The sequence below is a fragment of the Oncorhynchus kisutch genome, linkage group LG11, assembly GCF_002021735.2.
Source record: "Oncorhynchus kisutch isolate 150728-3 linkage group LG11, Okis_V2, whole genome shotgun sequence".
NCBI classification, from domain to species: Eukaryota; Metazoa; Chordata; class Actinopteri; order Salmoniformes; family Salmonidae; genus Oncorhynchus; species Oncorhynchus kisutch.
In genome coordinates this window covers 52,832,969-52,850,916 of record NC_034184.2, presented here as the reverse complement: position 1 = coordinate 52,850,916, position 17,948 = coordinate 52,832,969, and the positions used below count along the sequence as shown (strand labels likewise).

The following is a 17,948-nucleotide window of genomic DNA, read 5'->3' as shown; positions in this document are numbered from 1 at the left end:
ACACCCTAAAATGACCCCTATGACTCAACAGCAACCAAGAGGAGAATCTCAGTGAATCAAAAGGAAATTCAATTGAGAGTTTGTACCTCCTTCTCAAAACCCACCCAACGTGATGTGAGAAGTTGAGGAAAGGAAATGCAATTGAGATTCTCCCATAGTATCTTATCTGTGTTTAAGCATCATCCTCTCCACTGTAGAGGTGACAAGAACATACCTTATAAGCAGTCTTTCAGCGCACTCTGTTGGAGAAACTGTGCATCAACATACCCTAGCAACAAAATACTTAAATCAATTGATACATATGCATAAACATACACCTCTGTTTATCTGAGAGAACATACCAGACTTAGCAGTTTTCTGTGTCATTGAGGGTTTAGGCGTTATATGGAAACTGAAACCCAAGGGATTAAAGAAACAATGAGTATGTCCCAAATGGTACCCTATTCCCTATATAGTGCACTACTTTTGACCATGGCCCATAGGGTTCTGTTCAAAAGCTGTGCATTATGAAGGGAATAGGTTGCTATTTGTGACATATCCATTTAGACCATTTCAGGTGATAAATATGTAAAACAACATCCTTAGATTTAATTTCAATGTTTATTTCTCTAATATCCTTTATATCACAAAGAGAGTCTTTAAAACACAGACTAAAATTGTTCTATATGTAAACTGTACATAAAAGCAAGGCACTATACAATGTTGAATTTATAAGATTCTGTAAATTCATGCCTGTAAAATACAACAATTCTCTTCAATCTGAGCACCTGAATGATGCAGGACAGCCTAGCAATGACAACAGACACTTCAGAATGTAGTAGATACATGATTTGTTCAATAAAATGGCAACATGTACAGTCTCTTGGGAAAGGAGCATTATTGTCCAACTACTTATCAACATATGACAACCACAACATGAATAACAATACAATGTATTTCATTTCTTATCTCACAGATAATACACAAAAGTATTTTTATTCCTAATATGGAGTAAATATAAATATAAATGATTTATTCTAATGCACAAATGCACAAAGAACAGCTTGCAGAGAGTCTGTTTGGGGTGTGTCAAACAGAGTGGTTCTCCTGCTCGCAGACAAACTGCTGTATGGGCGATACTGTAAAAGCATGGTCACACCCACACACATACAGATATACGAGCACACAAGCACACACACAAACAGACACACGAGCGCGCAAGCACACACGAGCACGCACACACACACGCACAAGCACGGGCACACACGGGCACACACACACAAGCACACACACACACACACACACACACACACACACACACACACACACACACACACACACACACACACACACACACACACACACACACACACACACACACAAGCACACACAAGCACACACAAGCACACACAAGCACATAGTGTTGATTTAAAAAGCCGGGTGCCGACACATTACAAACATCCACTCAACATTCACTCGCATACCTCTGAACTACCTACATTTAGAATTACAAAACAAAACTGGTAACACATACAAATAAAATAAGAAAATAAGAAAACTATACACGAGGCTGGCACAACTCTGTTGATCCTCACTCCTTCCACCACTGTGTCTCTCTTCCTCGTCCCTCCCTCCAACCAGGGTAGGGTTCTCAGAAGTGTGTGTTCCCAAGCCCTCTCCAGTCCAGAGATGAAGGGGTGAAATGTTAAATTAAAGAGTTCTCAGTGGCGGGCTCCTGTTACAACTGAACCACGATGCACTGCCCGTCGCTTGCTGATGATGTCATCCGGTGGTCAAGCCTTCTGTCCAACGTACTAAAACAATCCTTTGGCTTTCTTCACGTTCACCTGCTTCCAACCTGGCAACACCTCATACTCATCCCTCGACATCTCCAGAGCTTTCTACATACAGGGGAGCCAAATACACATTGTTACCACACATTGTTACCACACAATAAACACAAAATCTGTCAACCGCTATATCAACTCTTGTGAAATTCCTTATACCCATGAGTTGCAAAAAACAATATCCACAAGAAAATTCAAGGTCACAACATGGTCAGTGATCCAGTTCATCACTCCAGGAGCAGGAGGATTTGCAGGAAATCCACACAGCTATTACTTAGTGAGTTGAAACCAAACCATGCAAGAGAGGTTCAGAGTGAGAGTGTGTTGATCCAGACACAAAGTGAGGAGGGAGGTGAGACAGAAAGCAACACACACAGGATTATGGTTGATGTAGTTAGTCAAAGTGAGGACGCTGTGTACATATCTGGGGCCACCTGTGCTTTCAATTCAAAGATCTCACCTTCCCATAAGCCCCTACACCCTGGCAGAGGTAAACACATGATGAGCCAGAGAGAGAAAATGAGGACAGAAGGCGATGAAGGGATGGAGAACATATTATGTACATAAAAACACAGACAACAAAAAGTTCAAGGAGACTGAAGGACACTTCCGTGTGATTACTGTATGGATTTCAGAAAGAAGGACTGTTTTAAACCCATTTGCCTTGACTACAAGTGTACAATGTTCCAGTATGATCCCTTGTCACACACACTGGAGAGAGTCTCATTATTGTAGGCAAACATAGCTCAACCACAGATCAAGTAGACAAACCTGTAATAATATGGTTTGAGCCCAGGCAAACCTAGACAAAAAAGTCATAATTCACCAGAGAGCTGATGGTACCGTAGGTGTGGACGTGGCCTCACCTCAAAGTCATCATTGTCTAGGTAGATCTCCAGGCGTAGGGGGTCGACTCCCTCGGGTAGGGGCCGTGCCAGCAGGTCTGCCAGGGGGTAGGTGGTCTTACACAGCCGTGCCAACACATCCTCTACCAGAATTATCTGGTTACAAACCTCTGCCTCCTGGGACACACAAAGATGTAAATAAACGTTGTGGTCAGTACACACACTTTCGAAATCAATCCCACCCCTATCCTCAGTACCCTGAGGGTTGCCAATTCGAAACCTCGAGCTGGCCAGGAGGAAATCAGTCTGGAATAAGTCGGCAACAGGAGGAGTTGGTTGCAATATACACTGCTCAAAAAAATAAAGGGTACACTTAAACAACACAATGTAACTCCAAGTCAATCACACTTCTGTGAAATCAAACTGTCCACTTAGGAAGCAACACTGATTGACAATAAATTTCACATGCTGTTGTGCAAATGACAACAGGTGGAAATTATAGGCAATTAGCAAGACACCCCACCCTTACTTCTCAGTTCCTATGCTTCCTGGCTGATGTTTTGGTCACTTTTGAATGCTGGCGGTGCTTTCACTCTAGTGGTAGCATGAGACGGAGTCTACAACCCACACAAGTGGCTCAGGTAGTGCAGCTCATCCAGGATGGCACATCAATGCGACCTGTTGCAAGAACGTTTGCTGTGTCTGTCAGCGTAGTGTCCAGAGCATGGAGGCACTACCAGGAGACATGCCAGTACATCAGGAGACGTGGTGGAGGCCGTAGGAGGGCAACAACCCAGCAGCAGGACCGCTACCTCCGCCTTTGTGCAAGGAGGAGCAGGAGGAGCACTGCCAGAGCCCTGCAAAATGACCTCCAGCAGGCCACAAATGTGCATGTGTCTGCTCAAACGGTCAGAAACAGACTCCATGAGGGTGGTATGAGGGCCCGACGTCCACAGGTGGGGGTTGTGCTTAGAGCCCAACACCGTGCAGGAAGTTTGGCATTTGCCAGAGAACACCAAGATTGGCAAATTCGCCACTGGCGCCCTGTGCTCTTCACAGATGAAAGCAGGTTCACACTGAGCACGTGACAGATGTGACAGAGTCTGGAGACGCCGGGGGGGAACGTCCTGCTGCCTGCAACATCCTCCAGCATGACCGGTTTGGCGGTGGGTCAGTCATGGTGTGGGGTGGCATTTCTTTGGGGGGCGGCACAACCCTCCATGTGCTCGCCAGAGGTAGCCTGACTGCCATTAGGTACCGAGATGAGATCCTCAGACCCCTTGTGAGACCATATGCTGGTGCAGTTGGCCCTGGGTTCCTCCTAATGCAAGACAATGTTAGACCTCATGTGGCTGGAGTGTGTCAGCAGTTCCTGCAAGAGGAAGGCATTGATGCTATGGACTGGCCCGCCCGTTCCCCAGACCTGAATCCAATTGAGCACATCTGGGACATCATGTCTCGCTCCATCCACCAACCGGCTGTCCTGGAGTTGGCGGATGCTTTAGTCCAGGTCTGGGAGGAGATCCCTCAGGAGACCATCCGCCACCTCATCAGGAGCATGCCCAGGCGTTGTAGGGAGGTCATACAGGCACGTGGAGGCCATACACACTACTGAGCCTCATGTTGACTTGTTTTAAGGACATTACATCAAAGTTGGATCAGCCTGTAGTGTGGTTTTCCACTTCAATTTTGAGTGTGACTCCAAATCCAGACTTCCATGGGTTGATAAATTTGATTTCCATTGATCATTTTTGTGTGATTTTGTTGTCAGCACATTCAACTATGTAAAGAAAACAGTATTTAATAAGAATATTTCATTTATTCAGATCTAGGATGCGTTATTTTAGTGTTCCCTTAATTTTTTTGAGCAGTGTAGATCTAATGGATATTTAGGTGGGCGATAGGGATGTGTTTGGTATAATGTGTATGGGATGGGAAACAGGTGATAGATAGGTGACCCACCCTCTCAGTGATCTCAGCTATGTCCTCTCTGTGTTCCCAGCATGGAAACATGTTGGTGAAGGTTAGAGGTTCAAGTCCCGCATGGATCAGATACGCCTTGGGTGGCTTCTTCTCATTCTTCTCTGTGGGGGGGGCAACATTTTTTATGTTTAGTATAAATCAAACAGTTCCACATTCCCTCTCTCTTTTGATGATATACCTAGAACAAGGTATATCATCCTTGGCATGGTGTATGGCCAGTACTGACTGGTATGTCACTGATGGAGAGCGATGGAGAGATGGAGAGCGTTCATGCAAAGGTGGTGACGATCAACTCCTGCATTCAAACTGAACTTGAATGTATGCATGCCAATCATAAATAAGAAAAACAACAACACTAGGGAGAAGCTCTGGATGACTGAACAAATAAAGGCTGCCATCAGGAAAAGACAGAACAAGGTTCAACAGATGGGGAAAACCATGAAATGGAGAAAACACAGTACAAATGCTTATCAAGGAAACAAACGAAAATTACTACAAAACTGAAATCCAGGACCTAAAGAAGAAAAACCCCAAGGAATGGTGGGACTTCATCAACAAAGGACTGGAACCAAAGAAAACATCAGGAGAAAACATACAGGTCGAGGGAGTTGAAGACGACATGGCTGATGTTTTAAATGGCTTCTTCGCTGAGGCATGGACAAGCACCACACCTCTCGCCACCGTCCCCCTGCCCATGCCTACCAGGCAGGTTGAGCTGTGCATCAACGGCCAGATAAAGCAAGCTCTAATCAGACTCAGCCCAAGGAAAGCATGTGGGCCAGATAGCATTCCAGCCTGGTTACTAAAAGAGCATGTCCCTGTCATCACACACATTGTTAACACCTCCTACCGGCAGGGGACTGTTCCTGCTTCCTGGAAGACTGCCAATGTGTGTCCCATACCTAAAGTGTCAAACCCATGTACAATGAGATGAGTGAGTGTCTGGAGGCCCATCTCTAAAAATCCAGAAGAGCTTCATCATGAAAACACTCATGCCAACAGTCCTCTCTGAGTCCACAAACCAGTATGCCTACCTCCCAAAGCCAAGCATTACTATTGCCCTTGTGAAATCCAAACACTCCTGGCTGACATCTTCAGACTCCAGAAAACCAAACAAGGGTGAGGGTGTTACTGTTAGTCCAAAGCCTTTGATAGAGTAGATTACGCAAAGCTCCTGACATTGAACTGTCCAGGTTACTAGTCTGGCTCCACAGCTACACCACCGGAAGAAGGCAGAGGGTGATGGCGAATGGCACTTTCAGCCCTTGATCAGAGGTGGCCTCGGGTGGACATATGAAACCGATATGGTGAGACCATGGCCCCTTGTGGCACACCAGAAACGCTGTCTTCAGTGACACTCTGGACACTGGGTATGCAGAATGTAGGGCTGTCCCGAGCCACACCACTAAACAGCATCCAGGAGAACACATCCATGTGCTTGGAGGCAAACCAGCTGGACGTGTGGGACACATCCAACAACATGCTCTTGAATGGGGAAAAGTCTGGAAATCCAGATATGATTTTTAAGAGACAACCTTCACCACTCGTCTTAGGGGGACAGGAATTACCAGTGGTAACAACTTCCAAGTATCTTGGTTTTCATCCAGACTCTAACCTCAGCGGTGAGACACATGTGGAGCAGTCAGTGAGGAAGGCTGTTTAGTGGTGTGGCTCGGGACAGCCCTACATTCTGCATACCCAGTGTCCAGAATGTCACTGAAGACACCTGCACTTTTCGACTGTTCTTGCAAGAAATGGCCTACCCACTGAAGATCTGGTCACATAATACACTACACTGGTCAGGCCTTGTCTGGAATACGGTGGAGTGTTAGTTGGACGCAACAAAAAGTAGCAGGCCCAACTTGACAGGGTGCAGAGGAGGGCCCTGTGGATCATCTCCAGAGGTGGGGCAGTCTAACCGTCACTGCAGAGCAGGCTGCAGTGCACCTGGTGAAGGAAATGTCTTGAACACCCTCTGCATGACCTGCTCCCTCAAAAAAGAGGCAACTACACGACCAGGCTTCTGAAAACAACCCACAAACTGTCCTGTATAAGTACACTTGCCTGAAAAACAACGCTCTAACCACTATTGTCAGACTGTAATGCTTGAGCACTCAAGCTCATAAATGTTTTCCCTAAAAATTTTATTTTTAACTATCACATTTCGACATTTGTTTCCACCATGAAAACATTTCCTGTAATGTTTTAAGTAGTATTCGTATTCTATTTATGCCGTGTAATATGTATTTGAAGTGATTGCTTAGCAATTTTTTTATTATGTAAATTCTGCATTTCTTCAGTTTTATCTGTGAGCAAGATTCATTAAACTCAAACTCAACTGAGTCAATAGCAACACTTTATATCTTATAAGGGTTTATTTTGTTTGGTTGTCTTTTTTTATATTTTGAGTGGTATTGTTAACAAACACGCCCCCATAAAGAAAATGAGAACTGAAAAACAGGTTCAGCCCCTGGTTCGACCTTGATCTTGCACAGTTAGTCCACCTCAAGAATTGCATTTGGCGAAAGGCTCGGCACACGCATACTCAGGCTGACTGAGAAATAAGTTCCCTCAGGCTATCCAGAAGGCCAAAGTTAGTTACTTTAAGGGGGGCGGCAGGGGGACGGTGGCCAAAGTTAGTTACTTTAAGGAGCAGATCTCTCCCTGTGGGTCTAACAGCAAGTAGTTATAGAAAACGGTTAATAAAGGAGAATAAAGGTCCTAAATGATGTCACCATTGCCCTTGATTCTCAGCAATGTCATGCTGCTATTTTTATTTTCTTGGCCAAAGCTTTTGATACGGTATACCATTCCATTCTTGTGGGCTAGCTAAGGAATATTGGTGTCTCTGAGGAGTCTTTGGCCTGGTAAGCTAACTACCTCTCGCAAAGAGGGCAGTGTATAAAATTAGAACATCGGCTGCCTTAGCCACTGCCTGTCACCAAGTGAGTACCCCCAGGCTCGATCCTAGGTCCAATGCTCTTCTCCATTTACATCAACAACATAGCTCAGGCAGTAGGAAGCTCTCTCATCAATTTATATGCAGATGAGAGAGTCATACTCAGCTGGCCCCTCCCCGGATTTTGTGTAAATCGCTCTACAACAAAGCTTTCTTAGTGCCCAACAAGCTTTCTCTACCATTAACCTTGTTCTGAACACCTACAAAATAAAGGTCATGTGGTTTGGTAAGAAGAATGCCCCTCTCCCCACAGGTGTGATTACTACCTCTGAGTGTTTAGAGCTTGAGGTACAAGTAGTACAATTAGTATGGCTAGATGGTACACTGTCCTTCTCTCAGCACATATCAAAGCTGCAGGCTAAAGTTAAATCTAGACTTGGTTCCTCTATTGTAATCGCTCCTCTTTCACCCCAGCTGACAAACTAACCCTGATTCAGATGACCATCCTACCCATGCTAGATTATGGAGATATAATTTATAGATCGGCAGGTAAGGGTGCTCTCGAGCGGCTAGATGTGCTGTACCATTCGGCCATCAGATTTTCCACCAATGCTCCTTATAGGACACATCACTGCACTCTATAGTCCTATGTAATCTGGTCATCTCTCTATACCTGTCACAAGACCCACTGGTTGGTGCTTATTTATAAAACTCACTCCCCCCTATATGAGATATATACTACAGCCCTCATCCTCCACATAAAACACCCATTCTGCCAGTCACATTGTGTTAAAGGTTTTTCACATTGTTTTAAAGCGCACTCATCCCTGGGTCGCTCGTCTTTTCAGTTCGCTGCAGCTAGCGACTGGAATGAACTGCAACAAAACACTCAAACTGGACAGTTTAATCTCTTCATTCAAAGACTCAGTCATGGACACTCTTACTGACAGTTGTTGCTGCTTTGAGTGATATATTGTTGTCTCTACCTTCTTGCCCTTTGTGCTGTTGTCTGTGCCCAATAATGTTTGTACCATGTTTTGTACTGCTACCATGTTGTGTTGCTGCCATGTTGTTGTCATGTTGTGTTGCTATCATGCTGTGTTGGGTATGTTGCCTTGCTATGTTGTTGTCTTAGGTCTCTCTTTATGTAGTGTTGTCTCTTGTCGTGATGTGTGTTATGTCCTATATTTAGATTATTTTTATTTTTTTGTAAATAAGAATTTGTTCTTAACTGACTTGCTTAGTTAAATAAAGGTTAAATATAAAAATAAAATAGTGTTCAAGTACCTGTGCAGTACTGCAGCACCGTTTCCATGGCACACTTCCTGTCTGCGTCCCAGCGGATACGGGCAGAGCCAGGGCTCTCGCTGTCCTGGGGCCACCAGCCTTGCCACAGGTAGACCTCATGGAGGTTGTCGACCAGGAAGAGGGCTACAGGAAGATGAACAGGAAGTGATGTCATGATAGACATACACAATGAGAGCTCAAATCTATGTGACATGTTGCAGTGTCGTCTTTAGCCATGTTGTAAGATTTGTTAGTGTATGTGTATTAGGGTTGGGCAGTATCGCGATTTTCAGACCATCATACCGTGTCTGTACTACACTGGGGTATACGGTATTACTGAATGTGCACACAATGGGCGCTATTTAAAAAAGGTAATAATAATAAGTACATTAAAAAAAATTAGGCCGGTTGGACTGCCAAATTCTCTAAAACGACATTGGAGGCTGATTGGTGTAGAAAAAAGTACATTAAATGCTCTGGCAACAGCTCTGGTGGACATTCCTGCAGTCAGCATGCCAATTGCACCCTCCCTCAAAACATCTGTGGTATTGTGTTGTGTGACAAAACTGCATTTATTGTCCCCAGCACAAGGTTCATCTGTGAAATGATCATGCTGTTTAATCAGTTTCTTGATATGTCACACATATCTTGGCAAAGGAGAAATGCTAACTAAGAGGAATATTAACACATTTGTGCACAAAATTTGAGCATAATAAGCTTTCTGTGCGAATAAAACATTACTGGTATTTTTTTATTTCAGCTCATGAAACCAACACTTTACATGTTGCGTTTACATTTATGTTCAGTGTAGGTTTTCTCCTTTTGCTGCAAATCAACCTGCAATAGCCACGGTAGCTAGTGTATCTCTATGGAGTTATATTATTGGGGTCATCACTATAGGACTAGCTTTCTGTTAAGATTAGGTCTCCATGAAATATACTGTCATTTCTAGAACTAGATATATCTCAAAAATATACTAAGTAATTTCCATTAACTGCAGTTTTGCAGAAAAGTGCAAAGCAATTGCAAGCTGAACGTACGTACGTACGTACATACATACATACATACAGTATATAAAATAAAATGTTTGGGGGGGGGGGGGGTTGAGTATAAGCAACTGCTTAAACTGTATTTAGAAGTATCTAAAACGTATCAAATTATATCCAGCAGCTCAGGGCTCAAGCGATGCATTTGGTTTGCTAGCTGCTAGCTAAGTGGCTAGATGTCAAGCAGTAACCAAGCTTCTTTGTTACAGAAGAGACAATCAATCCCACTTGCACTGAGCTGGATTTAATTACATTTGACACCTTAGATCTTAAAAACATTTATGGTATTGAAAATCATACCATCGGTATTTCAAAATATGACGTTATACCATACACCGAAGCCTAGGTTGTATGTGTGTGTGTGTGTATATCCTGTACAGTACCTGGTTGAGATGCAGTGTAGAGGTCCTCCTGTAGGAAGGGCAGTGAGTTGACCTCCTCTGTTATTCTGGCTGGGTAGAAGAACTCCATTGCAACAAACTCTCCAGACGTACTGCTCAGCTGGTAGAGACGAGGGGTGAAGTTGAACTTCCCTGGATCTGTGGATCAAAGGTTGAAGGTCATCACATCAACCAACCAGGAGGATCGTGGACTACCAGAAATAGACCCTTAATTAAAGAAAAGGACTCTAACCTTGGAGCATGCAGTCGTAGGCCTTCCTATCTCTCCTTCCCAGGGCTTCCCAGAATCCCGTAGGCTCCGCCCCCTCGTCACACTCATGGATGGTCACCTTACTGCTGCTGTGGAGCCCTGCCTCCAACGGACACCTGCATAAAAACAACTGGCTAAACACCTGTGGAACGGAACCTTCGACTACACCAACTGTGACATCAATCCCGTTGACCTTGGAGCATTCATTCCCAGGTGCTGTATGGCTCACACACTCATGGCATGCATGCGCGCACACTGTTAAAAGACTTATGGCCTGACCCAGTCTTATTGAACACAGTTATACTAATGAGATCAATTTATTCAATTGGATTGGAGACCAACATTATTTAGACTTCAAACAAATCATATCAGCGAGTGCTCAACATCAGTCTTCACGATGAGCCCTTTGACCTCTCACAGTGGCACGGTAGGCCATTACCCTAACCCCAACTGGACAATAACATGTCATGTCATGTCTTCTGCCTGCCATGTCAGAATACTAGGAAAGAAATCATTGTAAAGTGTTGTGAATGTTGGGACTCACTGTTCTTTGATCTTGTCGGCGGCAGTGCACCCCACGTTGCGGGTGTGGAGCTGGGCCTTGCAGCCGTGCCACACGTACATGGTTGCTTTAGAGACGCTGAGAAGCACCATAGAGGTCCGGGAGCGCAGACTGCTGCAGTGACATGCTACCTCCAGCAGGTGGCCCTCCACCGGGACCTCCCCCCGCACACAGTACAACCGCCAGTCATCTGATGTGGGAGAGGAGTTAGAGGTGAGAAAGATAATGCCCTGGGATTGTAATAACCTATACCTCTCTATAAAAGTCTAATTACATAGCAGTTTCTATGTAACGAAACATTGTTACTACAGTTAATACTATGCAGTTAAGTACGTATAGGGGCAACTTAAGGTAAAGTGTTGCCAAATATAACAAACACGAACATACACACAACGTACAGACACATGAGAGGGAAAGGTGTGGATGGTAACTTACTCTGTGAGTTCTCTTCCTCCTCTTCTCTCTTCCCTGCATGGACCACCATCCCTCCATTAAAACACTGAAGGAAACATGGAGGCTCCTTCCCCTGCTGCACCTGGACCTGTAAGAGCAGAGGAGAGAGTGGTTACATACACACACGGACAAGGAGGCAGGCGCACGCACACGCACCGATGACTGTATATATATGAATGGACATCGATGATGGGACACCATGCATTCCTATGTGAAGACTCAACAGCGCATTGAAGCCAAATGGTTGTTAAGATCGCATGCGTCTCATGGAGACATAACAAGAAAAGTTTGAGCTACTCCAGGAAGTAACATTGTAGGCTAGATTAGTGCCGCCCCTTCTCATTGAGTAATTAAAGTTGAAGGCCGACCGGGGTACTGCAGGCAGTCATTAGTAACTAAATTGTCCTTATAACTTCTTCTGAATGCATTTTTTATTATTATTCTTTATAAAATCGGTTCAATGACATACATCTGGGGTAATAGAAGCAATTATCGGTACCATGATTTTCTTTAAAAAAGATTTACATTTTTACATGAACTATAATGGGGATCCTGTTTTCTGCTAACAATTCCTGCAGTACAGCCTTTTACTTCAATGAGAGGGGGCAGTCATTTTCCCCTGGCGCGCCCGCCCGCACGCACACACACTACCTGTGCTCCTCTCTCCTCGTCCAGTTCAACAGTCATTAGCGCTGACATCCCCTTTTCACTGACGGTAGAATTCCGGCCCTGCCAGAAGAAATAGGAACACTTCTCCTTCCCAGCTCCTGCGCTCCTCACCGCATCCGGATTCTGCCTCTTCCCAACTAGGATCAACAGACAGAGACATGGATTCACAAACAACTCGAATGAGCAACTATAAATAGTTGTGACATACTGTTATGAGACTCGAAATTGAGCTCAGGTCCATCCTGTTTCCATTGACCATCCTTGAGACGTTTCTACAACTTGATTGTAGTCCACCTGTGGTAAAGTCAATTGATTGGACATGATTTGGAAAGGCACACACCTGTCTATATCCCCACAGTTGATCGTGCATGTCAGAGCAAAAACCAAGCCATGAGGTCGAAGGAATTGTCCATAGAGCTCCAAGACAGGATTGTGTCGAGGCACAGATCTGGGGAAGGGTACCAAAAAACGTTTTGCAGCATTGAAGATTCCCATGAACACAGTGGCCTCCATCATTCTTAAATGGAAGAAGTTTGGAACCAACAAGACTCTTCCTAGAGCTGGCCAAACTGAGCAATCGGGGGAGAAGGGCCTTGGGAGGTGACCAAGAACCCGATGGTCACTCTGACAGAGATCCAGAGTTACTCTGTGGAGATGGTTGTCCTTCTGGAAGGTTCTCCCATCAGGGCCTTATGGTAGGGTGGCCAGACGGAAGCCACTACTCAGTAAAAAGGCACATGACAGCCCGCTTGGAGTTTGCCAAAAGGCACTTAATTAAAGGACTCTGAGAAACAAGATTCTCTGGTCAGATGAAAACAAGATTGAACACTTCAGCCTGAATGCCAAGAGTCACGACTGGAGGAGGCCTGACACATTCCCGACGGTGAAACATAACAAAGTACTGAGTGAAGGGTCAGAATACTTATGTAAAAGTCATATTTCCACTTTATATTTTTAATACATTTGCAAAAAAATTCTCCAGGTGACTGCCACAGGAAAGGAAGACCCAGAGTTACCTCTGCTGCAGAGGATTGGTTCATTAGAGTTACCAGCCTCAGGAATTGGAGCCCAAATAAATGTGTCACAGAGTTCAAGTAACAGACATCAACTGTTCAGTGGAGACTGCGTGAATCAGGCCTTCATGGACAAATTGCTGCAATAAAACCACTACTAAAGGACACCAATAAGATGAAGAGATTTGCTTGGGCTAAGAAACACGAGCAATGGACATTAGACTGTTGGAAATCTGTCCTTTGGTACGATGAGTCCAAATTTGAGACTTTTGATTCCAACCGCTGTGTCTTTGTGAGACGCAGAGTAGGTGAACAGATGATCTCTGCGTGGTTCCCACCGTGAAGCATGGAAGAGGAGGTGTGATGGTGCTATGCTGTCACACTGTCTGTGATTTATTTAGAATTCAAGGCACACTTAACCAGTAAGGCTACCACAGCATTCTGCAGCGCTACGCTATCCCATTTGTTTTGCGCTTAGTGGACTATCATTTGTTTTTCAACAGGATAATGACCCAACACACCTCCAGGCTGTGTAAGGGCTATTTGACCAAGGAGAGTGATGGAGTACTGCATCAGATGACCTGGCCTCCACAATCACCCGACCTCAACCCAATTGAGACAGTTTGGGATGAGTTGGAAAAGCATTCCAGGTGAAGCTGGATGAGAGAATGCCAAGAGTGTGCCACGCTGTCATCAAGGAAAACGGTGGCTATCTTGAAGAACCTAAAATATATTAGAAAATAGAAAAAATAAAGAAAAACCCTGGAATGAGTAGGTGTGTCCAAACTTTTGACTGGAACTGTATATTTAAAAAATATATATATTATTTTTCTGAATAGCACCCCTTGTGCACATTCGGTGTATCTGTCAAATCATACACACAACAATGGTATCTGTGTACTATGAAAGATGTTACTCTATTACTGTAATCGGCTGGCATGTTTAGCAGCCCATACATTGAAAAGTCCTATGGTCTCTCTCTCCCTCTCTCTGTGCGGAAGAGAACTAGCCACACTACTACTAACCAATAAAACTAATCATAGCCACTTGCCAGCGCCCCTTTCGAACTCTCTTCCCACTCGTAGTGATATGAATGACTGTTTGGCTGCACTGGGCTGGCCCTGCCATGAGTTTATGTGATGGTTAATTATTACCCTAACATAGAGAGGGGGGGGGGGGGTAATCTTTATATGGCCTTTACATGGAGAAGAAAAGTGTATAAATCAAGGAGGATATGTTCAAGCTTACGCAAAGGTCAGTTGTGCTCAGTCTAAGAGAGGAACACAGTGTGTCTTTCCGTTAAATAACCGTGGTAAAATCCAGATTTCAAACTCCTGCACTGGTTTCGGGTGTGTCATCAACAACAGTAGCAAAGGAGAGACCAAAAAAATAAAAAAATATAAAAAGAGAGCGAGAGAAAGAGAACTTTGTGGTGTGTGATGGTGTAGAGATGTGGGCAACGGTGGCTCGATACTAACCTGCTGTGCTCACCATGTACTTCCATTTCACCACATAGGTGTCTCCCTCATGGAACTGTCCGATGCTCTGCTTGGGCAGCCGGCTGTTGGATATGAGATATACTTTTTCAATTGTCCTTTAACCCAACCGCACAGCGTCACACACATAGTACGCATCCCAAATGGCACCCTATTCCTTATACAGTACCCTATGGGCCCTGCTCAGAACTTACATGTAGCACATTATGTAGGGAATATGGTGCCATTTGCTACACAGCCATACACACCCACCTGTAGTCAAACTCTAGTATGTGCCAGATGTCCACAGCGGTGGTGCTGATCTCAAAGTGCCTGCGGTCATCCCCCGCCACCGGGCCATAGCCCCGGCCCAGGTCCACCCCATCCAACACCGTACGAACCGGGGTCTGGAGCAGTGGCAGCATCAGGGAGGCATCATAGGCCCGCATCATGTTCTGTTCCGGGCTCTGCTGCTCCTGGGGGGAGGGGAAAGCAACAAAAAGGGTTTAGGAAGAGAAGGGTGAGTAGGGAGGTTAAGATGCGTGTGATGGTTGTTGTGAGGGAGGAGAGGTGGAAATGGGCGATGGGTTGTTGGAACAGAATTAGGTTTTGTTGTCTTGTCTAATTTTGTATGATTTAGGCCAGTATTATGGCTTACTTTCTAATAAGGAACGCTTGAGAAGCTACAGGACAAAGGGTTGTAAGGAGGTGAACAAAATAAAATATGTTAAACTATTTGGAGCTGTACCTTGTTGTTTTCGTTGAGGTGCTCATGGCCGTTCTTGATGGTACCTTTCTTCTTGGAGTCTGTCCAGTCCAGGAACTTCTCCTTGAACAGGGTGGTCTCGTTGTGTTGCGTCAACCTTCCAAACATAGCCCAGTCTGGACGGCCCTGGCCTTTCCTGCACTCGACAGAGGGAGATAGAGGACAGGTGGAAAGGTACGAGTTGAAATGGGAGAGGAGAGGTAGAGGTGGAGAGGACAGAGGCCATTTGTAGCTTTTAATTTGATATTTTATTTAAAGTCCCAATGCAGAAGTTTTATATCAATATAATTTCTGTAATATATTTCTATTTAAATGGTTAAAAAAATGTAAGCAAAAAACTATTTCTCAAGCAATAATTTTGCTAGGACTTTCAGAGTGGTCTGAGTGGGGAGGGGAAAACTAGCTGTTATTAGCAGAAAGGAACTCTTTCTTATTGGTCTATTAACCAATTTACCTCATGATGATGTCACTACGGAGAGCCAAAACATGTATATGGTGTATTTTCAACCAGCAACTATCAGGAAATAACACTGACAAAATGTTTTCAGAGCTTTACAGTGTTAGTTTTCACAGCTGTTGTACAATATGATATAAAACACAGGAAACAAATATTTTAACCTTTATTTTTCCAGGCATATAAGTTCAGAACTATTTCATATTTCCAATGACAACCTGGCAAGTGCGATTAAAGAAGTCTACCAACTTGTCCATGGGCATAGAGGCAGAGACAGGTTGTTTCGTGCAGAGTGGCACGATGACACTCCTGCCCATTTATAGGAGTCTCCCCTAGCCTCTTAGCTGTTTACACATAGTGGAATACTTGGCTATGGTACCTATTGGAGGGTGGGGCATGTTGTACAACCTGTACTCACCTGGGTGGTTTTAAGAAGACAGCTCAAAGTTATTTGTAAACGCAAATGAACTGAAAGTGGTGGACTTTAAAGAGAAATGTTTTCATGGTAATTATTATACTTTGTGTGTTGCATGTTTGTGTGGGAAACAGAATATGAGTGGTATATAGCTGGGTATGAGTGTCTGAAACATACCTGAGTATAAGTGTCTGTGAGCCATACCTTGGTATGAGTGAGTTGCACTCTCCAGGGTCCAGGGGATTAATGTCACAGTTTGTGTAGTCGAAGGTTCCATTCCACAGGTGTTTAGCCAGCTGGAAGGCAACTTTTCTCTGGGCCAGAGTCACCTCCTTACCGTGCCACACGTACACCTCACTGCCAAAGTCAAACACCAACACCTATAGGAGAGCAGAGCAGAGAGGTCAGGTCAGAGGAGTGTACCTGTCAGTGTCAAACAATTCCTATTAAAGAGTTACAGCAGTGTCTGATCAGCCAGGTTAATATCTCTCTCTCTGTCTTAACTTGATTGGGATCCAGTCAGAATAGAAATCTAAATCCAGCCCAAACAATGTTAGTAGAAGTAATGTCTGACCTGTTTGGGGCTGAGCAGCGTGCATCGGGGAACCTTCCCCCAGAAGTCGTCATCGGGGACCAGTTTGTCGTCCACTAGGCGGTAGATGCAATTGGTTTCTACGATAGCGCTCTCATAAAGCTCATCCTCGTCTGGTGTCCCTGCGGCTACAGGGAGGACACAGGAAGTTAGAAAAACTGTCACGAAATGTCATAAAACTATCAATGTTAGAAACTGATGATACCGGGAAAACAGGGAAGCCTTTCTGGGTAGCACTTCAGTTGGAAGGGCACCTACATAAGGACTTCATAACACATTGATAACCCCTACATATCACATTCATAAGAAGTTGCTACTAATTTGGGATTGCTACTACATAGCAAGACAAAAAATGGGCATCCCCCAAACTGATTAAAATATGAACAGACAGTTAGCCTTACTTACACTGGTAGCTGATCTGTCCACCCAGAATCTTCCAGAACTCCTTGGCAGCGTAGCTGTGTGTGTTGATACCCTCCTCGATCAGCTCTACATAATTGGCACGGCAACCCAGGTCTCTCTTGGTCTGGATGAACTGGGCCAGCTCAGCAGCCTGAAAAAGAAAGACACAGACAATAAGAAAACAGTTCATTCTAGGACTAAAATAAGTAATTCACCACTGATGATTTGATGTTTCATTGTTCGACAATTAGATATTTAGTATTTGGTAAATAGATATGTTCTTAAAAAGCATATCCTGAGATGGGCCTCCTATGCAAGTGTTTTGAACAAACCCTCATTGGGTTTTACAGGTTGACAAAGTGCAGTCAACTTTGTTCTAAGGGCTGAAAGAATCTGTTTGTGAATGTGATTGGTTTCTAAAAGGTCAACGGGCGAAGTTTAGCAGATGCACAACTTTTAAAAACATGGTAAAGATTTGAACTGAGAAACTTGTAAATAAAACTAGTTGTAACATTTTTTAAATAATGCAGTAAAATAAAACATTTTAATAAAAAAATACAACAAATCAAGAAGTCTTGGAATGCAATTAACAACCCAAATAGCACTAACA

General features: G+C 44.2%; 1 protein-coding gene across 6 annotated transcripts in view; it reads right to left on the bottom strand.

Annotated features, from left to right (window-relative positions):
- Positions 1–586: 586 nt before the first annotated feature.
- LOC109899543 (supervillin) overlaps positions 587–17,948 on the bottom strand; it is a 151,822-nt gene continuing 134,460 nt past the window's right edge. For all 6 annotated transcript variants that reach the window (XM_020494873.2, XM_031835943.1, XM_031835942.1 and 3 more), the window contains 15 exons: positions 17,342–17,489; positions 16,919–17,064; positions 16,549–16,724; positions 15,458–15,611; positions 14,983–15,185; positions 14,713–14,795; positions 12,204–12,358; positions 11,535–11,640; positions 11,082–11,289; positions 10,520–10,653; positions 10,270–10,425; positions 8,841–8,984; positions 4,634–4,755; positions 2,693–2,848; positions 587–1,880 (listed from right to left, as the gene is read on the bottom strand). In XM_020494873.2, the coding sequence (XP_020350462.1) occupies positions 1,794–1,880; positions 2,693–2,848; positions 4,634–4,755; positions 8,841–8,984; positions 10,270–10,425; positions 10,520–10,653; positions 11,082–11,289; positions 11,535–11,640; positions 12,204–12,358; positions 14,713–14,795; positions 14,983–15,185; positions 15,458–15,611; positions 16,549–16,724; positions 16,919–17,064; positions 17,342–17,489 (2,178 nt within the window). In that variant the 3' untranslated portion in view covers positions 587–1,793. The remainder of the gene's footprint in view (positions 1,881–2,692; positions 2,849–4,633; positions 4,756–8,840; positions 8,985–10,269; positions 10,426–10,519; positions 10,654–11,081; positions 11,290–11,534; positions 11,641–12,203; positions 12,359–14,712; positions 14,796–14,982; positions 15,186–15,457; positions 15,612–16,548; positions 16,725–16,918; positions 17,065–17,341; positions 17,490–17,948) is intronic.